Source organism: Protobothrops mucrosquamatus, unplaced genomic scaffold (assembly GCF_001527695.2).
Source record: "Protobothrops mucrosquamatus isolate PMUCROS unplaced genomic scaffold, P.Mucros_1.0 scaffold431, whole genome shotgun sequence".
NCBI lineage: Eukaryota > Metazoa > Chordata > Lepidosauria > Squamata > Viperidae > Protobothrops > Protobothrops mucrosquamatus.
This window is the reverse complement of record NW_015386756.1, coordinates 61,742-85,241: the sequence shown is the minus strand read 5'-3', so window position 1 is coordinate 85,241 and position 23,500 is coordinate 61,742. Positions and strand designations below refer to the sequence as shown.

Below are 23,500 nucleotides of genomic sequence, written 5' to 3'. Positions count from 1 at the left end.
CACTCTGCCTGCATATAATAAATTGATATACATTGACAATAAAGTGTATTGATTTCAAGACATAGTTTTGCACATGCTACATGAACTACACTGAGTACTGTCCTAAAAATCTGTTGTTGACTTTCACCTGGATCTGTATTCCTACTTTTTAATCATACAGCACACAAATAAATATTAATACTCATAGTTTAGCAACGTAACTATTTTTTCCCTACAACACAGGTTTAGAATGATCTCAAAATCTTCCATGTTGTTTGAGAAGGTGATAGCATGTGGCCATGCTTGGCTCATTTCCTCAGCTAAGACAGGTTGAATGCTTGAACAAGAGATCTTAATAGGACTCAAAAGATTTAGAATATCCTGGGGAATTGGGGAAAAGCTTCCCAGAAAGAGATAATGGAAAAATACCCTTCCTATCGACAAGCAAACTACTTGAATGCATATATAAAATCAATCTTAATTTGGAAGAAAAGATATTCTCTAGTTGAGCTTTATTTCTGACAACTCATGTGTTACTCATAGTTATAGAAGTAATTAAATATTGCCTCCTTCTAGAAGTATTCTAGGAGGCAATGTTAAATTACTTCTATAACCATGCCACTCGGTTTCCCAAATGAGATAAGATTAACTAGGTGTTGCTACCTGCTAAGGCACTTGAAACGTTTATGCTTAATCATCCCACTGGACAGAGAAATAGGCAGAAGAAAGAAACAGCTATCAATCTTGCTGTAATGTGGGTCCACTCAAGCCTAACAAAGGCTCTTCTTTATTTGTCCTGTTTTGGAATAAATACATAAAGGTACTGGACTTTTTGATATCATAAGCTTACTGTCAGTTAAAATATCTAAAAAGGACACTGAAGAAAAATAATATGACAGACTTACTTCTTTCATAGAAAAATTAATGTAGAATTTCTTCTTAGTTGAAGAAAATACAGGGTTTTTTTCTGTGATTTTTTTTCCCCAGGCACTCTATTAATGAAAACAATAATCAACCACCAAGATGATCTTATGAGAATAAGGAAGCTATAAATGTGAAGTGAATATGTTGTGTGTATGCTGTTTTTAAAAATATCATTGTTTTGCAAGGTGTTAAAAATGTTATGATTTGAATTTGTGAGGTGCATAAAATAACAGAAACCAAATACACAGATATATGAAACAAAATTTATGAATCTCCCAGAAATTCTTCTGCACACGATTCACGGTCCCTTTACAAAAAACTTCACGTATCCACAAAAGAAAGTTTTGTGCCTTCACCTTCTTCCAATTCCCCAGTCAAGCAAGCCTTTACAGCGGCGTCACTGTCCAGTTTGCAGATCAGAACAGGAATGGATCCATGACTCCAAGAAACTATATTTATGGCAGTTTGTAGTTTCAAGGACACTCCTCCAGTAGTATCATGTGGTAGTGCAGATGTGAGCACAGTTCGCTCCATAGTTCTTTCAGGACCAATGACAATGGAATCCAGCAGCCTAGCACCTGTCCCAAAACAAACAAAGGATTTGGATTGCAACATACAAAAGCTAATCCTAAAATATAAGAGCAGCCTGGTATGGAAACAACTAATTCAATTTTGAAAGTTTACAAGGACTCATTTCCACTGATAGGTTTCAAAGAGAAACAAGGTTGGCATAATGCTTAACATTGTGTTAAATGTAACAAAATAGTGCAACCATGTTTTGCTGTCCTGACCCCCTGTCCCGTTTGTGTTGGAGGCAGTTTAAGGGGCTTCCGGGTTGAAAGGATTAGCCGGTGACATCACCACTGACCTGGGGACACTTGCGGGGGCTCCTTTCATGACCCCATCAAGAAACAGGAGCGAATGACAATTCATCCCACCATGAAGCAGCATTTGGGTCTCCAATGTGGGTTTGCTAACCTCCAACCTAGTGTCTGACCACATGAGCCACCATGACTCCTATCACTATCTGTCACTATCTCCTTAATTGGATGGTGCATTTTATGTGACTACAGTGCAAGCCCAAGAAAAAATATGCTTCTTTTTTTTAGGGAACTGCTGACAGATAATTACATATTTACTTTACTGATTTCAGCCTTTGGCCATAAATCACTTCTTAGCCTTTTGACCAAAATCAACTGTAGTGAACAGTACAGTAAATACTCCCATGCCAAATCTCAAGCACCCTTTCCATTCTGGATTTGAATAGCTGTGCATCCCTAGTTCATCTCTACCAAATCCTGGACTATAAGAAATACCTATACATTTTGTTTACTACCCCTGAATAAGCAAGATTTTTTATAACGTATGCCTGTATATATGGTAGCAACAGAAATATGACCTGTTACACATGTGGTTTAGTATTTTTATTTTTTCAAAACAGTAATGTAATAATGTAATTTTACAATTCTTTTCAAATGTATCTCTTAGAAAAAACATCAGCAAACCCCAAGTTATATCATATCATATAAATACTTCAAAATTTATATGCCAATTTTCATGCCAATTTTGATATTATCTATTATTCCTCTAGTATTGACAACTTCGGCCTACTTGATCTGTACCTGGGGTATCAGGTGGACAACTGTAAATTCCATTCACATCTGTGAGAAACACAACTCGCCTAGGACAGAATGTCTTAGCTAAAACCTGCAATAGAAAAAATAAATGAAAACTGCTTTATACTAAGTCAAATCATTGGTCCGCTAGCTTTCAAATTCTCTTGTGACTGACTAGCATCAGCTATCTAACTCTTCTTAGAATCTTTCACAAACCAGTATCTATTAACATGACTTGCCAGAGAAGTCACATTGTCCTGGAAATGTGACAAATAATTTGAGGAAGACTTGTCTGCTTCAGAACCATAGGATGATTTTTTTGTACCCAGGGCTACACACTATTTATCTTTCACATAAAATTGCTATACATTTTCTCATCCAGATGTAACATGGAAGAAAACTTACTTTTTTCAAACAAAACACAACAGGACTGCTGTTATCTGCACATGGTTGATGGCATTAAGAGTTTGTCTTAATTTGTACACAGCTCTGCAATTTTTCAGGCTACTTCTTATATTGGTATATATTTCACCCAATTAAGAATATCACCATATCTGTATTTCTATTTTTTAATCAACCTCAATTTCAATTAACTTTCAACTGCAAACAACTTCAACTTAGTAATATTCATTAAAAAGGAAAAAAAACAGTCTGAAATAGACAGATGTATCTGCAGCACATAAATTTAAAAAGAAGACCTCAAATTTCTTGTAAGTATCCTGGTGAATTTATAAGTCAAGTCATTCCCATATCTCACCTCAATAATTGTATCTCCAGATAAGATACAACAGTGTTGTTCCAAGTCCAGGGCACAATCTCCATGTAATACAGGGATATAACCTGCATCTAAAATGTCCTTCACGGCATCAATATCAGCCTCGGTGATATTCTTGTTTGTTGTTTTCCAGATCCCAAAAACCTGGAAAGAGATAGCAAACATACAATTTTGTTACTGTTGATTAATTAGAAAGAATTACTATTTCTGAAATAAGAATGATAAGGTTCTGAAAATTAAGGCATTTTTAAGTTATTCTGGTTCTGATATGTTCTATATTCAGGAAATCTCTTTGCCTCTTCAAATGGATATAGCATTGTTTCTTAAACTGTAAATTTACCAGATACAGTGGCAACCTGAAAAGCAACTATTGAATATGCTGGTATTATATATAAATATTTAAATCTGTTTCTCAAATTAAAATGCAGGTAAGTACCATGAAGAACCAGTTTGGTGAAATGGTTAAGGCACCAGGCTAGAAACCCGGTGGCTGAGTTCTAGTTCTGCCTTACACACAGAGCCAGCTTGGTGAATTTGGCCAATCATTTTCTCTCAGCTCTAGGAAGGAAGCAATGACAAACCACACCTTGCCAAGAAAATTGCACAGGTTATTCAGGCAGTCATCCAGTCAACACTGGCTCAAAGGCAGCAACAAAAACAACAAAAACTATCATAATTGGTGAATATATTATGAATTTCCAATACCAATAAACTTCAGTAATTTATCTAGGGCAGAAAACTGAGGTTTTTACAGGGTAAATATTTTTTTTTCAAAAGATACTTTCCCTTCATACTCAAACAGTAATGAAATTAACATTATCAAATCTAGGCAAATCATCAAAACCTACCTCCTTTCGAAAAAGACAAACAGAAATTATAGGCCCCTTACCGAAATCCCCACTGCTGGAACTCCAACACTAATCAATTGTTCTGTCACCAAATGGTTCAACTGTAAATAAATAAATAAATAAATAAAAGTGAGGCTTTCCCGCCTGGATTTTCTCTTTTTAAATTTCCTTATCAGTTCAATAATATTACTCCTAGATAACAAAAGGGAGACCCAGAATGAGAGCAAAAAACAACCACATTAGTTTTTTTTTACAGATACTGCATAGAAAATATCTTAAGCATCAGATCATCTAATTTTATAAACAGTGTTGTTTTTAAGTATTCTCATGATAACTTTTAAGTGTTCTCATGATACAGTGATACCTTGATACACATTGTTAATTGGTTCCAGGAGGCATGATGAGTACTAAAAACGATGAGTACCAAACAAATAGTATAGTGACTCCAGTGGTGGAATTCAGATACCTGAACAACCGATTCTCTTATTTGATTCAGGCCTTGGCCTCCAAGACTTATAACAGACTTCCAGAAGTGGCATCCATGCACTTCCAGCTGGACTTTTGGAAGCCAGCTGGTTCTCTGAATGCAGCAAAATTTAGCTACCGGTTCTACCGAACTGGTGCGAACAGGCTGAATCCCACCACTGAGTGAGTCACAAGGCAGCCAACACTGACAAGTTCCAGTTTATGCATTGAGTACCAAATAATGAATCCTGGGACAACATTTTCATGTCAAAATGCGTTGAGTACCAAATTCGATGAGTTTCAAAGCAGTTGAGTACCAAGGTACCACTGTACAATAAATCATCCTGATAATCATGTAAAGCATATATTGTGGATGTGTTGGTGATGCAAGAGAATGCTTGTTTTTGAATAGAAGGCTCATAGCACCAATCTGTGGTACTCATTCAAAATTGGTCTGATATGACTTTCAAATCCAATTTTACTGTCATCTGCTCCGATTTCCTAGTTGGCAATATGATTTATAATAGAATGGCCCAGAGTAGACACTTCATGACTCGCTTTAAGTCACAGGGGTCTGTGAGCATCTTCACTATCATTCAGAATCACTTATTTTAAAAGCTAGGGATGGATGTTCCTCATGATGTGGAGTATCTGAGAACAGAAATTTTAAACATGCAATTTTAGCCTTCTTTCAGGCTTTCTCTCTTTTCCTGTGAACAGGGGGATGAGAAACAGAATGTCTGAGTGGACTTCTGGAAGTGAAAGAAACTGACTCCCTATAAGGCAAAGATTGTGTATAATTCTGCTTTGAAAAAAGCAACTGGAGGAAAGGTAGGATGCCTTGCATAGCTATCCAACTCCCAAGCAAATCTTATCCTCTGTCTAGCTTCTGAGTTGCCATAGTGTGCATCAAAAAACTAAATTGACCCCTCTCACAATTTTAATATGTCTCCAGATCCATTAGCATCTGGCTCTCTTCCTGCCACCCTGTTGGTGGAATAAAGGGAGATCTAGTGGATTTGCTTCCTCTGTGAGAATGAGCCTCCATCCTGGAGCTGGTTGCTGGAGAACTGCCCTATACAAGGGTTTGGATTTCTAGCTGGTCAATCAAGCACTCTCTACTGGCATTCCTTCTTACTGACCTAGAGGGAAGGGAAATCCTTTCAGGTGGCCATTGGGTTGCAATACTTGAATTGGGTGTGGCTTTCTCTCTTGCCATATTATGTGAATTATTGCTCATTACCCATGTTCTGTTGCTTTTGGAGAACTGGTTAGGCTATTCTTTTGATGTTCCTTTCCCAGTTTCCTTGGTCAATCTTCCAGCTAAGCCATGTGACTCTCGCAAATGCAGCCTGCTACATCACTGGGCTCACAGCTACCAGGAGGTCCTTTAGAATGGTGGAGGATCACTGGTCTTCTTTTCTCTCTATTATTTTCAGCTTCTAAGACAGCCCTGATGGAGGGGCCCTGCTTTCTCTAAAGGATAAGTATAAGATGATACAAACATTTCTTTCACAGACAGGAAGAAGCCTTAAGCAATCCCTATAACTAGAAGAGGGAAACTTAACTCTTTTCTGTCAGCTACCTTCCTAATGGCAATTTTACAGTGAAGCTCTAATTGTTTTCTATCTCCTAGTTTTGAACCAAAAATTAAGGTATGATTCATGAAACCATTAGAATTCTCACAGAATTCTCCTCTTCTTTATGTCCTTTGTTACTAGTATTGGTAGAAAATAGGTGAGTGAGGGGCTTCCAGGATCTCTTTACCACTTTACCAAAGGGGAAAAAAACCTATCTATAATAAGAAAATCTGTTCTGCAGTAAAGCAAGTAGCAATTACCATGTATACCAAACGCAGATATGTATTTTAAGACATATTTTGCATTGATTTCATATATCTGTGAAACTATATATCATTTAAACATTTCCATATGCTCTCAATTCATCCATCTGTCAGACTTCAGTGCATCTCATATAAGGAACCCAGCAAGGACTACAGCACAACTCAGGAATGAACATGTGATCTGAGAACATTTGCAAGACACTCAGTGATGTTGTTGTATAGTGCTTGGTGGATACCTTGGTGACAGAAAGCCTAGTCAAACACAGCCCTTGTCTCAAATTGTCACTTGCAGCTGATCTTCCTGATGTCCCCAATGCAACACCATATTCTCTTGCTTGGAAATGCCCAAAGGACCTGGAATGGCAAAAGAGAGTAATTTACATCTGGAAAAAGTTGTTTGGTTCTCAGCAAGCTGTTAAAAAAGCAGTATTTGCCCATTGTTCTTCTGACCCAAAAACAAAGGCTGTACTGTAAATTAATAAAGGGCAAATTTGCACTAGTTGCTTATGATTTCTTTTATTCGCTTTGCTATAACTGCAAAGTATTAATAAGCGGTGCCTCAATTCACATGAGCAGCTACTTGGCTATTACCATGCTGAAAAAGAAAATGGGATGAAGACTACATTCCTCTATTTTAAGTTACTATTTTTCAAAACAGCATAAATGGAAAACTCTTAAACTATCACATGGCCTCATTTTGTCTGTTACAATTCTGCTATCTGTGAAAATATGACCTGAACACCAGACAAACTCTTTGTTCAAAATCTTCAACTCCTCACTAATATTTTCCTCCTCAACGAAAGCTGTGTTTTTCCACTGAAGGGGGACATTTTCTGGAAGGTGACTTTGAGATGAGACAGCTATTTTCCAATCACATCTGATGTCACCCTGTTACAACAGCTACAACAAATAAACAAACAAATATTGTGTCTGGTAAGGGACATCTATTTTAGCCCAAAGAATGAATGAATACTTAACTGCTTAACTTATAAAGTACATCACAATATGATGCATAGCATGAGGCTTATTTGTTTTTTTACAATGAAAGCCAAGAACTTCCAAAATGGGAAATAGAAGGATTATAACCAGAACAAACAAATCCACCAAGTACAGCCCTGGGACCCACAATCTCTCTTCGCCTTTTTCACTGAGGAGTTTGTATGATCTGCTAAACTTCCAGAACTCTCCTGTTATGTGTGGCTTTTCAATAGTTGTTTTAAAGTGTGATTGTTTTTATGTATTTATTGTTTTTAATTAAGCGTGCTGTCCAGACTCACTTTCATTTACAAATATATAATACATACATACATACATACATACATACATACATACATACATACATACATACATAAAAAAGCAGTAACAGTTGTGAGGAGAGAAAGCATATACCCATTCTTTCATAGATGGAGTATAATAACCAGTGTTTCTCAACACTCACTTCTGAAGGTCTATCTGCCTCCTCTTTCTTTTGATTTGCCCAGGGAAACAGAGTTAAATCAGTATTTTATTCTTCCCATTTCTATTTTTCCTTTGAACTTTAAAATGACTTTCCATGTATCTTCATCCATTTCCCTGGATCAAAAAACTTAGTAGCAACACATGCCCAATATGTCAATCACACTGATATCAATGAATGCTTACTCTGAAATAAATCCACTTTTCTAACAGAATACATCAAAGAATCCTGCTTGAGATCTTGGAAAATTTGGCACCCTCTGAGTAATTAATACTGGATTAAATCAAGCTGACAATTGATGGGTGCTGTTTTCATGAAGCCTTGGGGGGGATTTTTGAAACACAATCATCTATCCAGAGTTGGGCTGATTAGAAATTTACAGAACTGTCAAGCATTCATACCACCGCATGACTCCTGTGTGCAGTTAAACGAAACAGATGTAAATTCCAAAACAGCTTATTGCAGAAATATGACAGAAGTCAAACCAGCTAAAAGAAACCTGTAAACTAAATCCATGTAAAGATCTACTTTTGCTTCTCTTTCAGACAAGCACAAGAGATCACTTTAAAAATGGGAAATGGAAGTATTATCAGATAGCTTCTATATTTATCACCATAGAATTTACAAACTGTAGTTTGAGAAAAGGAATGTAAATATAAAATGACTATATCTTAAGTGGGCAAATTATATATTGTCATTTTATCTCGCTGTTATTTCTTTTGCAGCTGTGAATAAGTGATGTATGTCTTCTCAACTTCCTATCCAGTTAATTATTGATGGGGGATTCTGAAATCCTCATTATCTTTTTTATGATTGTTTTTAGCGGACTGGGAACTTTAAATTGGATTATGGTTCTTGAAAGGAAGGCATGGTTGTGGTATTATTCCTGATTAACATATGTGTGTGTCACAGTAAACAACAAAAATTATCAACAAAATCCTTAGAAAAGAAACATTCTGAATTTATTTAAGGAATAATTGTCTGCATGGAGAAATGGAACGAAGTCTGGCAATCCATATATCAACTCCTGTTTGGGGGGAAAAAAACTACTTCACACTTTGAAGGAGAAAGTCACAACATAAATATATTTACTTCAATAACAAACAAATGTGTGTGGCCTGTTGTTATTTAAATGACAGCTCTTAAGAAGTGGAGCCTATTGCCCAACTGAAATTTCCTCTGGACAGTTGGAGGAACCCACCAAAGCAGCTTGAAAGAGACAGAAAAAGACAGTTACGTTGCCCAAATGGAAAATGGTGGTGATTTTCACCTAATCATGTAGGCTCCCCCCCCCCCCGCTTCTATTCAATTGTATCTGGTTCACAGGGACCAGATTTAATGAAATCAGCAATGCAAAGTAGAAATAGGTGGTCCATACTGAATAGAGTCACTGCTCTGGCTATTTTGTGCTTCTACCCCACTACTAATTGACTCTCTCAGATAATATTTGCAAAGGCATGCAGTAAGGAGAGGCATTGAAAGCTGAAAATGCTAGTCGTCCAAAATGGGACTAAAATCATGCACCTGTTGGGAAGAAGCAGCCAAGTCTTAGGTCAGACTACCATAAATATTCCCTCACCATGAGGGGCCCCTCCTTTTTGAGCATGTTTTATGCCTCCATTATGTGCTAGTTGATCCTCTGTTAATGCCACAATTACAAAAAGGCCATGGGGATGTACTCAATTGCTTGTCAATGGAATAAACACCTTTGTTGCCGCAGGGGATGGCTGAAAAGATTCTAGTTTCTCTTTTGCTTACCTGCCTAGCTGGTATTTTTAAGTCATGAGATGAATAAAATATTAGTTACAATGACCCACTGCCAGCAACATAATATTCTGTCCTCAATTACAAGAAAGCAGATGATGTAATTAATTAACAACCCCTACCCACCCACCCATTTTGGCAACAGGTGCAACACAGTTTGATTTAATTCTCTCATTTCTTTATTTCAAAGATCCGTGGGGCCACCCAGCTTAAAATACAACTCTGGGTGGCTCACAATAGTAATGAAATCTCAAACCATAAAACCAAAACTAAAACTAAGAATGACAAAAGAAACATTTCACTTTTTACTTTGCTTTTCTGTGGGAATGACACTTGTAAATGAACTGCTTGAAGATATATGCAAAGAAACTTTAAAACAATTCTGTGACAAGAGATTTAAGTAGTTTACATAAGTGATTTTAATAATGTAACCACAGAGGCTAATTCTCCATTTGAAGAACTGTCAGAACAAGCTGTGATGAGGAAGCACCACTTGCACAATTCAATTTGGATGGGCATCTTAATAAATGAAATATAGAAAATCTCCAAGACAAAGCATATAATCCCAGGTCAATAAAAACACAATAAAACCAATTCTGGAAGAAGAAATGAACAACTAGTATGACACTAACTATCCTATACTTCAAGCTTGGCTAAAATAGTAAACATTTAAGTTGATAGTTCAAATAAAAACAGAAGTATAGAAAAATACAAAATGGATTCCTCATGTTTACTCCCAGGGTTGCATTTAGCACCTAGTATCCTTGTTTTCACAGGTCTTGCTCTACAGAGAGAACCTAGGAAAGATCCCATGGATGAAAATCCTAAAAGGTAAAACAATCCAAGAAGCATGAGAAACTCTCAAAAATCTGATCATAAAAGCCCAGACTAGCACAATACCACTGAAAAAGAAAAACCAGAAATTCAAGAAGAAACCAGCATGGCTGCACAAAGATCTCTCTGACAAACTGAAAGACAAAAAGGACAAATACAAAAAATGGAAGGAGAGGCATATAACTAAGGCTGATTATCAGCAGACAGCCAGAACATGCAAAGATGAAGTCGGGAAAGCAAAGGCTCAGAATAAACAAAGACTTGCAACAGAAATCATGGATAATAAAAAAAGTTTCTTCCAACATATTAACAACAAGAAAAAAGTCAAGGAAACTGTAGGTCCACTAAAGAGAGAAGATGGCAAGGAAATAACAGGCAACAGGGAGAAAGCAGAGCTGCTTAACTTATACTTTGCATCAGTCTTCACACAAAAAGAAACTATAGCCCAACATACCAAAAAAACCACTGCAAAAGACAAATTAAAAACAAAAATTAAAATAAGCAAGAAAATGGTAAGAGAACACCTATCCGACCTTGACAAATACAAATCACCGGGGCCTGACATATTATATCCCTGAGTTCTGAAGGAGCTGGCAGATGGTATCTCAGAACCATTGCACCACATCTTTTAAAAATCCTGGAGCACTGGGGAAGTACCTGAGGATTGGAAAAGGGCTTATGTGGTTCCCATCTTCAAAAAAGGAAAATAATCGGACCCAGGAAACTACAGACCAATCAGTTTAACATCAATACCTGGAAACATCCTAGAAAACATAATCAAAAAACAGATCTGTGAACAACTAGAAGCAAACAAAGTTATAACTAGTACCCAGCATGGGTTTGTTAAAAACAGATCATACCAAACCAATTTTATTTCATTCTTCGACAAAGTGACAAAACTAATAGACCAGCGAAATACTGTGGACATAGTATACTTAGACCTCAGTAAGGCATTTGATAAAGTAGACCACAACCTACTCCTTAGTAAGCTACAAAAAGGTAGAATAGACAACATCACCACCAAATGGATCTGTAGCTGGCTGGCAAACCGTACTCAACAAGTATCTTCAACAGCACAAGATCCACATGGAGAGAAGGAAGCAGTGGGGTACCACAAGGTTCCGCCTTAGGCTCAGTACTCTTCAATATCTTCATCAATGACTTAGATGAGGGAATTGAAGGGGAACTCATTAAATTTGCAGATGACACCAAATTGGCAGGAGTAGCCAACACCCCAGAAGACAAACTCAGGATCCAAAAAGATCTTGACAAACTTGAACAATGGGCCCTATCTAACAAAATGAGTTTCAATGTGGAGAAAAGCAAAGTTTTACATTTAGGCAGGAAAAATCAATGGTACAAGTACAGATTGGGCAAGACCTGGCTTAAAAACAGTAACTGTGAGAGGGACCTTGGAGTCCTAGTGGACGATCACTTAACCATGAGCCAGCAGTGTGCAGCAGCCGCCAAAAAAGCTAATACAATCCTGGGCTGTATAAACAGAGACATAGAATCAAGATCATGTGAGGTATCAGTATCACTTTATAAAACCCTAGTAAGACCACACCTGGAATACTGCAGCCAATTTTGGTCACTATATCACAAAAAAGGTGTTGAAAGTTTGGAAAAAAATCAGAGAAGCGCAACTAAGATAATCAAAGGCCTGGAGACTAAAACATACAAAGAACGGCTGCAGGACTTGGGTTTGGCTAGTTTAAAGAAAAGAAGAAATAGGGGAGACATGTTAGCAGTATTCCAGTGTTTGAGCGGCTGCCACAAAGAAGAGGGGATCACGTTATTCACTAAAGCACCAGAGGGCAGGACAAGAAACAATGGTTGGAAACTGATCAAAGAGAGAAGCAACCTGGAATTAAGAAGAAACTTCCTGACAGTGAGGACAATTAACCAGCGGAATAGCTTGCCCCCAGAAATCGTGGGCACTCCATTGTTGCAATATTCTATACAATGTATCAGTGCTTATCGCAAAGTACTTTCTCAAACAACAGCCAGCCTACGTGACCAACAGCTATGTCACGTATGCCTAAGGTGACTTCCTCATTTCCTAAAGGGCACTAAAAAGACCGTATATGGTAGTAAGGAAATGTTCCCCTCCTCCTGATATGTAACCACTCCCATACTTGCTGGACCCTAATAAAAGTAGGTGCGGAAGAACTCAGGGGGTCTTTTCGCTCCTGCTTCTACACACCTTACCAAAGGAAGATGTTGTCCGTGTCTTCTTAAGCCGCGTGCGAGGCCCGATAGTCAGTCCGACTATCGTACATCACCGGTTCCGCAAATCACCCTGGAAAGGGCCAATCGTATCACTCCATCACTGGAGAATTTTTAAAAGAGGATATACAGTCACTTGTCTGAGATGGTATAGGTTCTCCTGCTTGAGCAGAGGGCTGGACTAGAAGGCTTCTAAGGTCCCCTCCATCTTTGTTCTGTTCTGTTCTGTTCTATTCTATTCTACAGGGTTGTCAACTTTATTTAAAAAGGCATTGAAAGGGGAAGGGAATTGATTTTGTTGTTATGACTTTCTCCCCCCCCCCCCGCCGCCTTTACTATATAAGATTTATGGTGTTTAATGATGGAAGTCAGGGTGAGATAGTCAGATAGAATTGCTCACAGTTTCTATTTCATGGTACTTGTTTAGTTTATGCCTGGCTTAAAAGAAAGGATAATGGGGCCCCAGAGTTGCCTGTCAATAATAAGTAGCTCAACTGCTGATTAAACCTGGTAGGGTTTTCTCTACTACAGTGAAATGAGCGATATTTCTAGTTTAATGAATCTAATTGTTCTAAATTAGTATCTCTATAAAATTACATTCTATGCAAAATGTTATTTTTTTTGGTCAGGGATATCCTTCCCTTCTTCTGATGGTACATGCAGCCATCTTACCTCCAAGGGGAATTCATTCAGGAATGGCCTGCTTTCTCAATTACCTTGTATTCCAATTCTATTAAAATATTTGGAGAGGAGAGAAAGCAGAGTTATGAATTGAACCAGCACGAAGAATTCCAGATTCCAAAGGGAGCAGAACAGCTTAAGATGGCAATCCCCAAGTAAAGTCCATTTACCAAAATATGCAATTTTAACAGAAAAGCTGAAGCTTCCAAAACACCCAAACCATATTTTCAAGAGTTTAGGGTCTGCAGAAATCACTGTTATTCCCTATATTGAATCAGAAGAATAACTAAGGATCTTTAGACGCAAATGTTTCTAAAAGGATAAATTAACAAAATTGTCTATTGAAAGCGGGGCATGTTCAACAGTCACAAACAGAGATGGCTCTTCTAATATTTTTCAATTACATACCTAATGGTTGAACTACATGCTTCAGGAACAGGGACAATGAGTGAGTACTCAAAGCCATGTCCCTGAATTGCAAGAAATTAGAACAAAGCATAATTAAGAACAGTAATAATTTTAAATGAGGATAGGGAATTTCCAAGATGGCATAAAAACTGACTAACATAAATCATAGTTGATGATAGTTGATGATGTGGTTAAACACAAAGTAGATACGAAAAGAAGAGGAAAACATAAGTGCAATTTACAAGAAGACCAATTTGAAAGAAGCACTGATTTCATATCCATGGCTGGTCATTTTTAAAATGGAGAGGATATTTGTTTCAAACTATTTTTAAGTAACAGATGTTATGAGATCACCACACATCCCAAAAGTAGAGGCAGGATGGCTATCACTGTGCTGCTCTGAAAGGTTAGGATGGTATGAAAAAGGCACAAAGAGAGGTCAGCAAGCTGAGTGGGTATTTGTAGATAGTTCCATGTGCTACTACAACCATATGCAGGCACGTCCCATGACAACACTGCCACCGAGTCTATAGAATTTCTGACACATAACTAGCCCTCTATATTAGTTCTCAGACTTCATTCCTTCTAGCCAGTCCTAAGCAGAGCAGCCTACTGAGTTAACGCTATCTAGTGAGAAAAAAACACGGGAATGACAAGACTCCTTCCATAATGTCACTAAGCATACATGCATACAGATCAGTAACAAAAGTTGCCTACAGTAGTGTTTAACTCTCTAAATTGATTTGAATCAACTGGCTAGTAAGATTAAACAGTAAAACCTAGAGTAGTTGATTGTGATCACAAATTCTACAAAATCAACAATTCTATGTGTGTTCTATTTTTATATATAAAAATATATGTATATGAATATGAGTGGTGTGTATATAGATATAGATACATATACAGATAGATAGATAGATAGATAGATAGATAGATAGATAGATAGATAGATAGATAGATAGATAGATAGATAGATAGATAGATAGACAGACAGACAGACAGACAGACAGACAGACTACACATATCATTGTTTGCTTGAGCAGCTTCACATCATGATGATCTAACATCATCTGGCATACTGTAAGAAAGCTTTAAGAAAAAAAGTACATGGAACGACCCACATGGCATCCTCATTAGCAACTAGATATACCAGTAACTAAAGTGAAGACGAGACACATGAGCTAATGACAGATCCCAATGTGTGTTTCCAGCTTCACAAATCTCTCTGATATCCTTGGCAGGATATCTATATCTATACCTACACATAAGCTTAGATATTTGTCTTAGAAACATGATTCTCAGTTAGGACATCATATAGAGAGAATCTTTGGACTTTACTGATATGCAAGCCAAATGACAGTTTCGTATTTGCAGAGAATTACTACATAAGAAAGTCTTGTTTCTTAAAGAACAAAAAGACAAAGGAAATCAGCATCTGTGTTAACATGAAGTGGTTTCCCAATAATAAAGTAGCATTCTCATTTTGCTGGGATCCTAGCAGTTGGCATAAACACAATTAGTCATGCCCATTATCTTTTTTATGGGGGATATTTGCCCTGGACCCCATGCAAAGAAGGGACACTATCCAAAGCATTTCACAATTTTAATTTTAGTATTTGAAATGGCCAAACGGATCAATGCTTTTATTCAGAATGTACTCGCCATATATTCTTATTTATGTATGGGGCCACTGCTTTCAATGGACAAAGAACAGTGAAAGAAAAATATCTTAGGATAGGATGCAGTGGGAAGGAAGGGGATGGCTTAGATATTTCATCATCAGGGCTCTCAGAAAAGATCTGGCTTTGCCTGTGCCAGTTACTTCAGGAGAATGAGATTCTACTAATATTTTAATACTGAAAAAGTACTCCGAAATGGGGAGAAGAATCAGATTTCTAGAATCAGATTTATAGCATTTACATCATATCTCTTAAAACTACACATTCACAAAAGTCTGCTGCAACTGAGGAGTCGCTCATTTCCTTTGAAACAAGATTTATAGAAATTGGAAAATTAGACAGCTGTAGTTCTCTAACTCTCCAAGATAACACACAAATAATAAGTCAACTACCTTTGTGAAAAGATCTGCAAAGGATGACAGTACATGCAATGGTTCTTTACCCTCTGCACAAAATTGCCTGTGGAAAAAATACACAAAATGCAATGATATCACATACACATATCTATTATTAGATCAGGAATGGATTACAGCTGAAGTGGGAACCCTATAGTCCTTCAGATGTAGATGACTGATATCCTCCATCAGTTCCAGCCAACTTCATCAATGAACTGGAGGGTTATGATTCTACTTTGATGAATTAGACATTTCTAGGGAAATGCAGAGGAGTGAACTTAGGCCTTTTCACTTATTTGTTAAATTTATATCCTTTCCTTCAGGAGCTCAAGGTGGCATATACAGCACTCATGTCTCTTCCCCCNCTCAAAACAAATCATGGCAGTGTAGGAAGTCAGTTTTTGACTCGCTGTACTAATTGCACACTATGCCCAAAAGCCAGTTAGAAAAAGCACATTCTTTGGTTCTGAAAACTTCTGAAAGATCTTCACGCCTGTTTATGAGGCACATTCGGAGAGTTGAGCTAAGCCCTTTTGCATCAAAGCACATTTCTCTCAAGAGCTAACATGCTAGAAATCTTCTTGTTGGCTCCAGTTCAGCACCTTAAATGCTTCTATTCCAAGTGCTGATCTACCCGCTAAATAGTAACCCTTAGTGTAATCCAATCACAGTGGGCAATGCTGTGCAGATTCCCTGCCACCAGCATGCCACTCATTACAGACCTTGCCATCTGGCTTTCTTCTTTCCAAAGCTAATCCATGCCAATCAGCAGCAAATGAGAAACAGCAGGATAGCGGGCAGAAAGCTGGTGAGAGTGAAACATAAAACTGATACTGTATGCAACCAACAGGAAGAGCAACTTGCTAAAAACAACAACAGCAACAACAACAACCCACAGTTTTGTTCTTCTCCAGGTTTAGCAGCCACTACTTATCCACTGCCAGTGTAGCTGGTAATTTCTAGATGCTGTAGTTCCTACATACCTTTTAAACCATTCATGTATTTTGACTTGGGGAGTTGTGGTCAAATTCAAACCACCTTAATACAGTACCCCTTCAGATCTTTGAGGCTAATGTGAATATTCTGACTCAATAAGTCCATGAGTGATGATCAAAAAACTCTGCCAGAATCAAAGAGGAGTAAACAGAATTTACCAACATTTACGAAGTTTTAATCACCTTCCTATCAGACTATGACATTACTGCTTAGCCTGTAATTTATTCATGCTTATTACTTCTGACATGCATAGGAATGCACTGTCTGTGGAGCACTGAACATTTCTATCAAGCTCCAATACCCACCAATTCTAATTGCTCTGCAGAATTTGCATGTTTAAGGCAAACATGCATAAAAAGAAAGCCATGTTTGGCTATATGCACACTGAATCAAACAGAGACCAGAAGTTTGCAATATGAGGATCCTGGTCATTATCAGTTTTTACCCTGACTTCACCAGGGTAACTACAGCAAGGGAAGGAGTAGAGAAGTTATCTGAATTTCTCACTAGCAAATACTCTGGGTTCATAATATCTGAGCAGGGCTTTTGATGGTTATGTGCCATCAAGTCATTTTCAATTCTTAGCAACCATATATTTTTCCTTGCTGATCTGTCCTTAACTTGGTCTTTCAGCTCTTCCAATGCTGCCCTCATCATTACTTCCACTGAATCTATCCATTTGCTTGTGATTGTCCTTTTCTTCCATCTTTCTGCTGAAATAACAGCAATGTATTTTACCAAAGATGACAACTGCTGCCACCTGCTGGAAATGGAACTTCACTCTTATTAAAACAAAGTATCTTTAGGTCAATGATGGAGGCTATCTATAAAAGATCATGCCATAATAAGCAAGAAAAAGCTGGATATTGGATATATATAACTAATGGATATAATTTCTCAGGGAAATCTTATCCATATGTCCATTCTTTAAACCATCACATAAAATTCCAGATTTTAAACTGGGAATTTCAGACTTCATAATTATATTTTACCCTATTAAAAAAGTTACAAATTTACCTAAGAACAAGACAAAACAGGAACAGTTGATAATATATTCCAGGTAACACTTTTCTTTTCATATTCATTAGCTTAGGACTGAAGGAAGGAAGGAAGGAAGGAAGGAAGGAAGGAAGGAAGGAAGGAAGGAAAGAAAGAAAGAAAGAAAGAAAGAAAGAAAGAAAGAAAGAAAGAAAGAAAGAAAGAAAGAAAAAAAATAAATTTCATGGATCAATACTCCTTTTCGATGGCCATTTCAAGACTTGACTACTAAGGCTATTTATTTAGTCCTGTATAAAAAGGTCAGGCCACATCCTGTAGTTACTTGTATGTGTAGCATTTCAAGAAATGTGTTATACATATGTGTTTGTACACTTACTCACTCAGAGGTCAAAACTCTGCAATATCAGGGGGCCTGGATCATATCAAACTGTTTCTTTCCTACAGGAAAGAAGATGACCTTATTAGGGTGACTATTGGCAAGGAAGGGAGTAAGGAAATTATCTGAATTTTTCACATAGCAGGTACTCTAGGTTCATAATGCTTGGGCAAGGCTTTTGATGATTGTGTGCCATCAATTCACCGTCAACTCTTAGCAACCACACAGATTTTCTTAACCCAACATAATTGGGCACTGTCAAGTGGCAATGTCAATAACAGAATTGTCAAATGACAAGAAAACAATCTATAACATGTCCTTGAACTGTAATAGGGCCAGAGGAATAGAGACAGGTAGATAAATGTGATCCTCCAGATGTTATTGCATAACATTTTCCATAATAACTTCCTACTTCCCATTGCCCATGCCAGTTACGACTATATGGTGTTAGAATTCAGTAACATCTGTATCTGATCCTTCAAAAAAAGAGTTACCTATTTCCCAAGTCTGGAAGTTGCCATCCACCAATCTTACCAGGATTCAGTCTCTGTCTCTTGACCAAGTTTTCCAGGATGTCAGAAAGATATTTATTTGAAGGTATGTAATGATTCTTAATTAATTTCAGAGTATTTTCCACTGTCAAGGACAATCTCAAGGATGCACTTTGGATAAACCAAACTGTCCTTACTTCTTGTTCAGGTTTCAACATATCTGGATAAAGGAATAATTAATTTACTTCATCAAAGCTATTTCATAAATATATTTGTTAGACAACAGACATTCCTTCAAATAAATATATTTAGGGACAACCTATAAAAAGCTTCATTTCTTCTTTTTGCTTTATTGGCTAATATCCCTGTTTCACTTAGTTTCAATTTATTGACCCAAGTCCTGATCTAAACCTGCCTAAGCTTCTGTAGTTCTGTAGAGTTAAATGCCATCAGTATCCTTGTTACGATCCCACCCAGCTCAAGCTTGGAATGGCTACTTGAATTTGACACCAACACCACCTCTTCTTACTTTCCATGTCAATTGATTCTGGGATTATAGGGCATAATTTGCAGACCTATAAAGGTCTCAGGTTAATTCTTTCATTTCAGGAGCTTTGCTGCCATTAATCCTGTGCCATAAAATAAGGAACAAAATACCAGATAATCCACCACTTTGTATGATTTATTCAAATAAATTTCAATAGGAGGAAACTCAAGGCCAGTAAACAAACAGATCATATGCTAAATATAACTTAAAATATCTGAAACACCCATTTATTTCATTTACTTATTTCATTTAGTTGCAATACCACACAATAACAAGCAAACTGCACTTGTCATTTGACAGGATTATACATTTTAAGAATGTTAATTAACATATTTTTATATTTTCACTACCACACCAAGCTGAGAAGATAGGGAGACATCATTTTTTAACTCAATGACTCAGAAAATGAAATTATTTTGAGACATATCAAGAGAAAAATCAATTCTGCAAAGGAACATTTAAAAACAAAGTCGCTAAACTATAGTTGAAAACATATGTCATGTTCTGCAGCCCACATGTAACCAATAGGAGAGTGAGGCATAAAAGCTGGCCAGCTTCCTGGTACAGTAATCATGAACACACATTATGAATCTTCACTTGGGTTAGTCACTAACATGAAGCTCTGTTCCTAGGCATTGCAGGCCAAAAGGCAACTGCATTCCTAGCCTTGCATCAAGGTGCTATCATGGCCGCCACCACTGTCAAAACAATGATTTGTTGGCTCCAAACCTGGACACTGAAAACATCTCAGTGCAGCCTTACCATTGCCGGTTCTATACAGGTTTATAGCTGCACTTTCCCCCCTAAATCCATAGCAAGAAGAAACATGGCAGACACTGGTGCAGGTGCCAGCTCTGGCGGCAGATGTGACATCTTAATGCATGGTCAGGAGTATAATTATCCTCTGCCTGCCCTACCTGGGCATGGAGCTATTTCTTATGGGCCTTGGATCCATTGTGCCTGACAAAATCTTCATGCAATTTTCAGCAGTTCTTCCCCTGCTGTCTCAATAGTACCGGAGTGACTTTCCTCCTTCTTTTCTCCATTGCCCAGATTTTTAGAACTCGGAAAGTGCACCTGATATGCAAAAGTGCAAGATGGCAATGAAAAGGCATCTCAATTCTCTTTATGCAACTGCCTCTTAAAGAAATATTTATCTGTCAGGAAATATCCACAAAATATTCCACTATGAGGTACTTGAAAGGCCAAAACCAAGGAGCTTTCACTCAATTCTTTGTTTGCTATGATAAATATTTGGTTTCACTTCAAACATATGGTACCGTTTTTTATTAAATAAATAGGATATCAGTCATTAGAGGATGTGGAACAAATGTTCATATGTTTATATATACAATTTAGCTTGTTTCATGTCCCTTGCAGCAATTTATTGGCAAGAAAACAAAAAACTTCCAGCCAAACAGAGTCACCTGAGAAATTGTTCTAGAGCAGTGGTTCTCAACCTATGGGTCGCGACCCCATTTGGGGTCGATCGACCATTTCACGGGGGTCGCCAAGCAAGGCTGTCCGCCATTTTTTTCCCCCTTTCCGGCGGGTGCCTTACCTCCCTTGAGCTGGGCCAGCTGGTGATCGGCCTGCTCCGTCTCTGCCGCTTGCCAGCTACGCCTCGGCCAGCGCAGGGGGCAGAACCACGCATGCGCGGCACTCCCGGGCAGGGAAAGTCCTGGACTTACGACCGGTTGGGTAGTCCTCAACTTACGACTGGTTTAGTCCTCAACTTACGACCGGTTGGGGGTCGCGGCATTAAAAAGGTTGAGAACCACTGTTCTAGAGGCTTGAACCTTCATTAGGGTTATTTGATAAAACTAGACCAATTCAAAAATAAAATCTTCAGTTTAGTTTATTAATTATAATACATTAAATTATGAAATATCAGTATGTTAATCTTCCCCATTAATTGTAATGAGAAACTATTCAATAGCAATTGTTTTTTTTCATATGACAATATTGGATAGTAACCCTGCTTTGATTGCTTGGCTTGACATGCTATCCATGCCCTGCCGATTACCTGATTTAGGATTTAGGTTTGTGGGTTTTTATTTCTGTACACTGCCCAACATCACTGTGTGCCAATTGGGTGGCCACATAAATTGTTTAATAAACATCTTCTTTGAATCTAGCTCTTTGTGGGTTCTTCAATAAACCAGGGTTAACCAAACTGATTTAAAATAGTCTGTAAACCTAATTAATGTATCCAATAGGAGCTATTCCCTTATAAGTAGGCCTAACACTGTATCCCTAAAGTATTCCATTTTGGGGGGTCATGTTGAGGACTTATTTATAAGAAAGTGTGCATAGATTTGCAGGGATAGTCTCACATTTGTTTCTTATCTTAGATTGCTACTTTCTGAACTCTGTATAATTCAGGTTTTTCTCCCTTTATTTTCTACTGTTTGATCCTTTAATATTAACAAGACTTACTGCATTATGAAAAAACATGCAATTAGTAAGCTAGGAAAGGTTTTTTTAAAAAAAAATCTTTGTCATATTTCTTTAAAAGGTACGGTATATTCTTTTCTCAAACCATGATGCCGCTATATATGCTGCGTAGTTCGATTCCATGCACGTTTATCAGAAAACTCATTAAAACGCAGCTCAAGTGCATTCTCTTGGTGCAATCCCAGGAATACGATTCATTGGGAAAAGTGGGGATTTCCTTCCAAATAAAAATATGCATGGCTGCGTTACAAGATGTATTTGCTGTCGGTGCAAATTTAAACATAGTGCAATCGCCCTCTCAAGTAGGGTTGCCAGGTCTGCTTCCAAAAACTAGCGGACAAGCGGGGGGGGGGGGGGGTTAAGTAGTAAAAAAAGTAGACTGTACAGCTTTAGATTACGTACCATTTCATCATAAAGCTTTTGAATAAAAAAATGTCCACTATTTTGTGAAAGAAAATAGTGAACATAATGTGAAAAAAGTGGACTGTCCACTCAAATAGTGGACACCTGGCAACCCTACGTCTCAAGTTGCTCCACAATCTTCCCTAACTTGATACCCCCTCTAGATGTGTGGGACTTCAACTCCTTTCATTGACGGCCAGCATTGGCATTAAATTGTTTGGGAAAGATGGAAACTGAGGTCCAATTTATCCCGAGACGCAGGAGGGTCCGGACCGATGACGCCTATTTGGCATCCTGGCTCAGGGGCAGAAGCCTTCCGCTACTTCGCACGAGTTCCTACCCTGCGCCGTGCACAATTATGCAACGTCTTTCTCCGGCCTCCCAGAGCTTCGAAACAAGAACAGCCGCCCTCCGCAATGACTCCGTTTTCAGCGTCTCCAGCTGGCTTTTCTGCGTCAATGCACTACCTCCTAATTTCAGAATGCAATCAACTGCAGCCATTGCGCCCACACTTGCCCGCTCGCACTTTACCTTCGGTCTTTGCTGACGCCACATCCGGGCAGTTTCTTTGCAGCAATTTCACGATAGCCGGCGGTTGCAGCGCGGACAATGGAGTGAAATTGAGGAGAATTTCAAAAATGAGTGCGGATTGCAGCATCGAATAATTACTTATTGCTTTGGGGGTGGGGGGAGAATATGCGGGGTTTTTTTTCTTTCAACTTTTCTTCCCTAATACTCCTTTAATAGAATGCTGCTCTTTCTTTCTACCATTTAATCAAACTTTCAGACAGGTTAAAACAAGTTGATTCCGGTTGAAGTAGAACTGCAGATGTTCAAAGGCCCTTTTTATGAGTTTTGTTTCCACAACTGGAACCGAGTTTATCCATTTAGTTAATAGAGGCGGGGAAATGACCCTAGGTAATGCACTGCATTTGCGACAATTAATGTCCTTTTACCTTTTCCCCCAATAATTGCTGTATAATGTAAATCGGATGTATAATGTAAATCGGATCAGAAAACCCACGGGCGTTGATTATGGGCCAACATAACGATGGATGGATGGATGGATGGATGGATGGATAGATAGATAGATAGATAGATAGATAGATAGATAGATAGATAGATAGATAGATAGATAGATAGATAGATAGATAGATGATAGATAGATAGATGATAGCAGGAAACGGCATATAGTGGGAAAACATTCTGCACATAGAATTTCTCCTTTTGCTGTTGTGATGGTGCACATAGAATTTCTCCTTTTGCTGTTGTGATGGTGCTCAAAGGTAGCAAGGCAAGGATGCTTGTAAAACAATCCGAAATTCCACGCGCCTCT

At 38.0% G+C, this 23,500-nt stretch overlaps 1 protein-coding gene across 1 annotated transcript; it reads right to left on the bottom strand.

The window, feature by feature from the left end:
* Positions 1 to 1,156: 1,156 nt before the first annotated feature.
* LOC107287790 (isopentenyl phosphate kinase) lies at positions 1,157 to 22,671 on the bottom strand. Its single transcript, XM_015816338.1, has 6 exons — positions 22,505 to 22,671; positions 6,687 to 6,804; positions 4,184 to 4,243; positions 3,277 to 3,438; positions 2,526 to 2,610; positions 1,157 to 1,481 (listed from the first exon to the last, which is right to left on the bottom strand). The coding sequence occupies exons 1-6, from the start codon at positions 22,663 to 22,665 to the stop codon at positions 1,225 to 1,227; spliced, it is 843 nt and encodes a 280-aa protein (XP_015671824.1). The 5' UTR covers positions 22,666 to 22,671; the 3' UTR covers positions 1,157 to 1,224.
* Between the last annotated feature and the right edge of the window lie 829 nt (positions 22,672 to 23,500).

Bases quoted from the DNA above. Each gene is read 5' to 3' on its own strand.
- LOC107287790 (XM_015816338.1), bottom strand. From the start codon at position 22,665: ATGGCTGCAGTTGATTGCATTCTGAAATTAGGAGGTAGTGCATTGACG. The intron at 6,805-22,504 runs GTAGGAACTCGT...TTGCCATTCCAG, and splicing joins ATAATTGTGCACGGCGCAGG to GTCCTTTGGGCATTTCCAAG. The intron at 2,611-3,276 runs GTGAGATATGGG...TTTCTATTGCAG, and splicing joins CTGGAGATACAATTATTGAG to GTTTTAGCTAAGACATTCTG.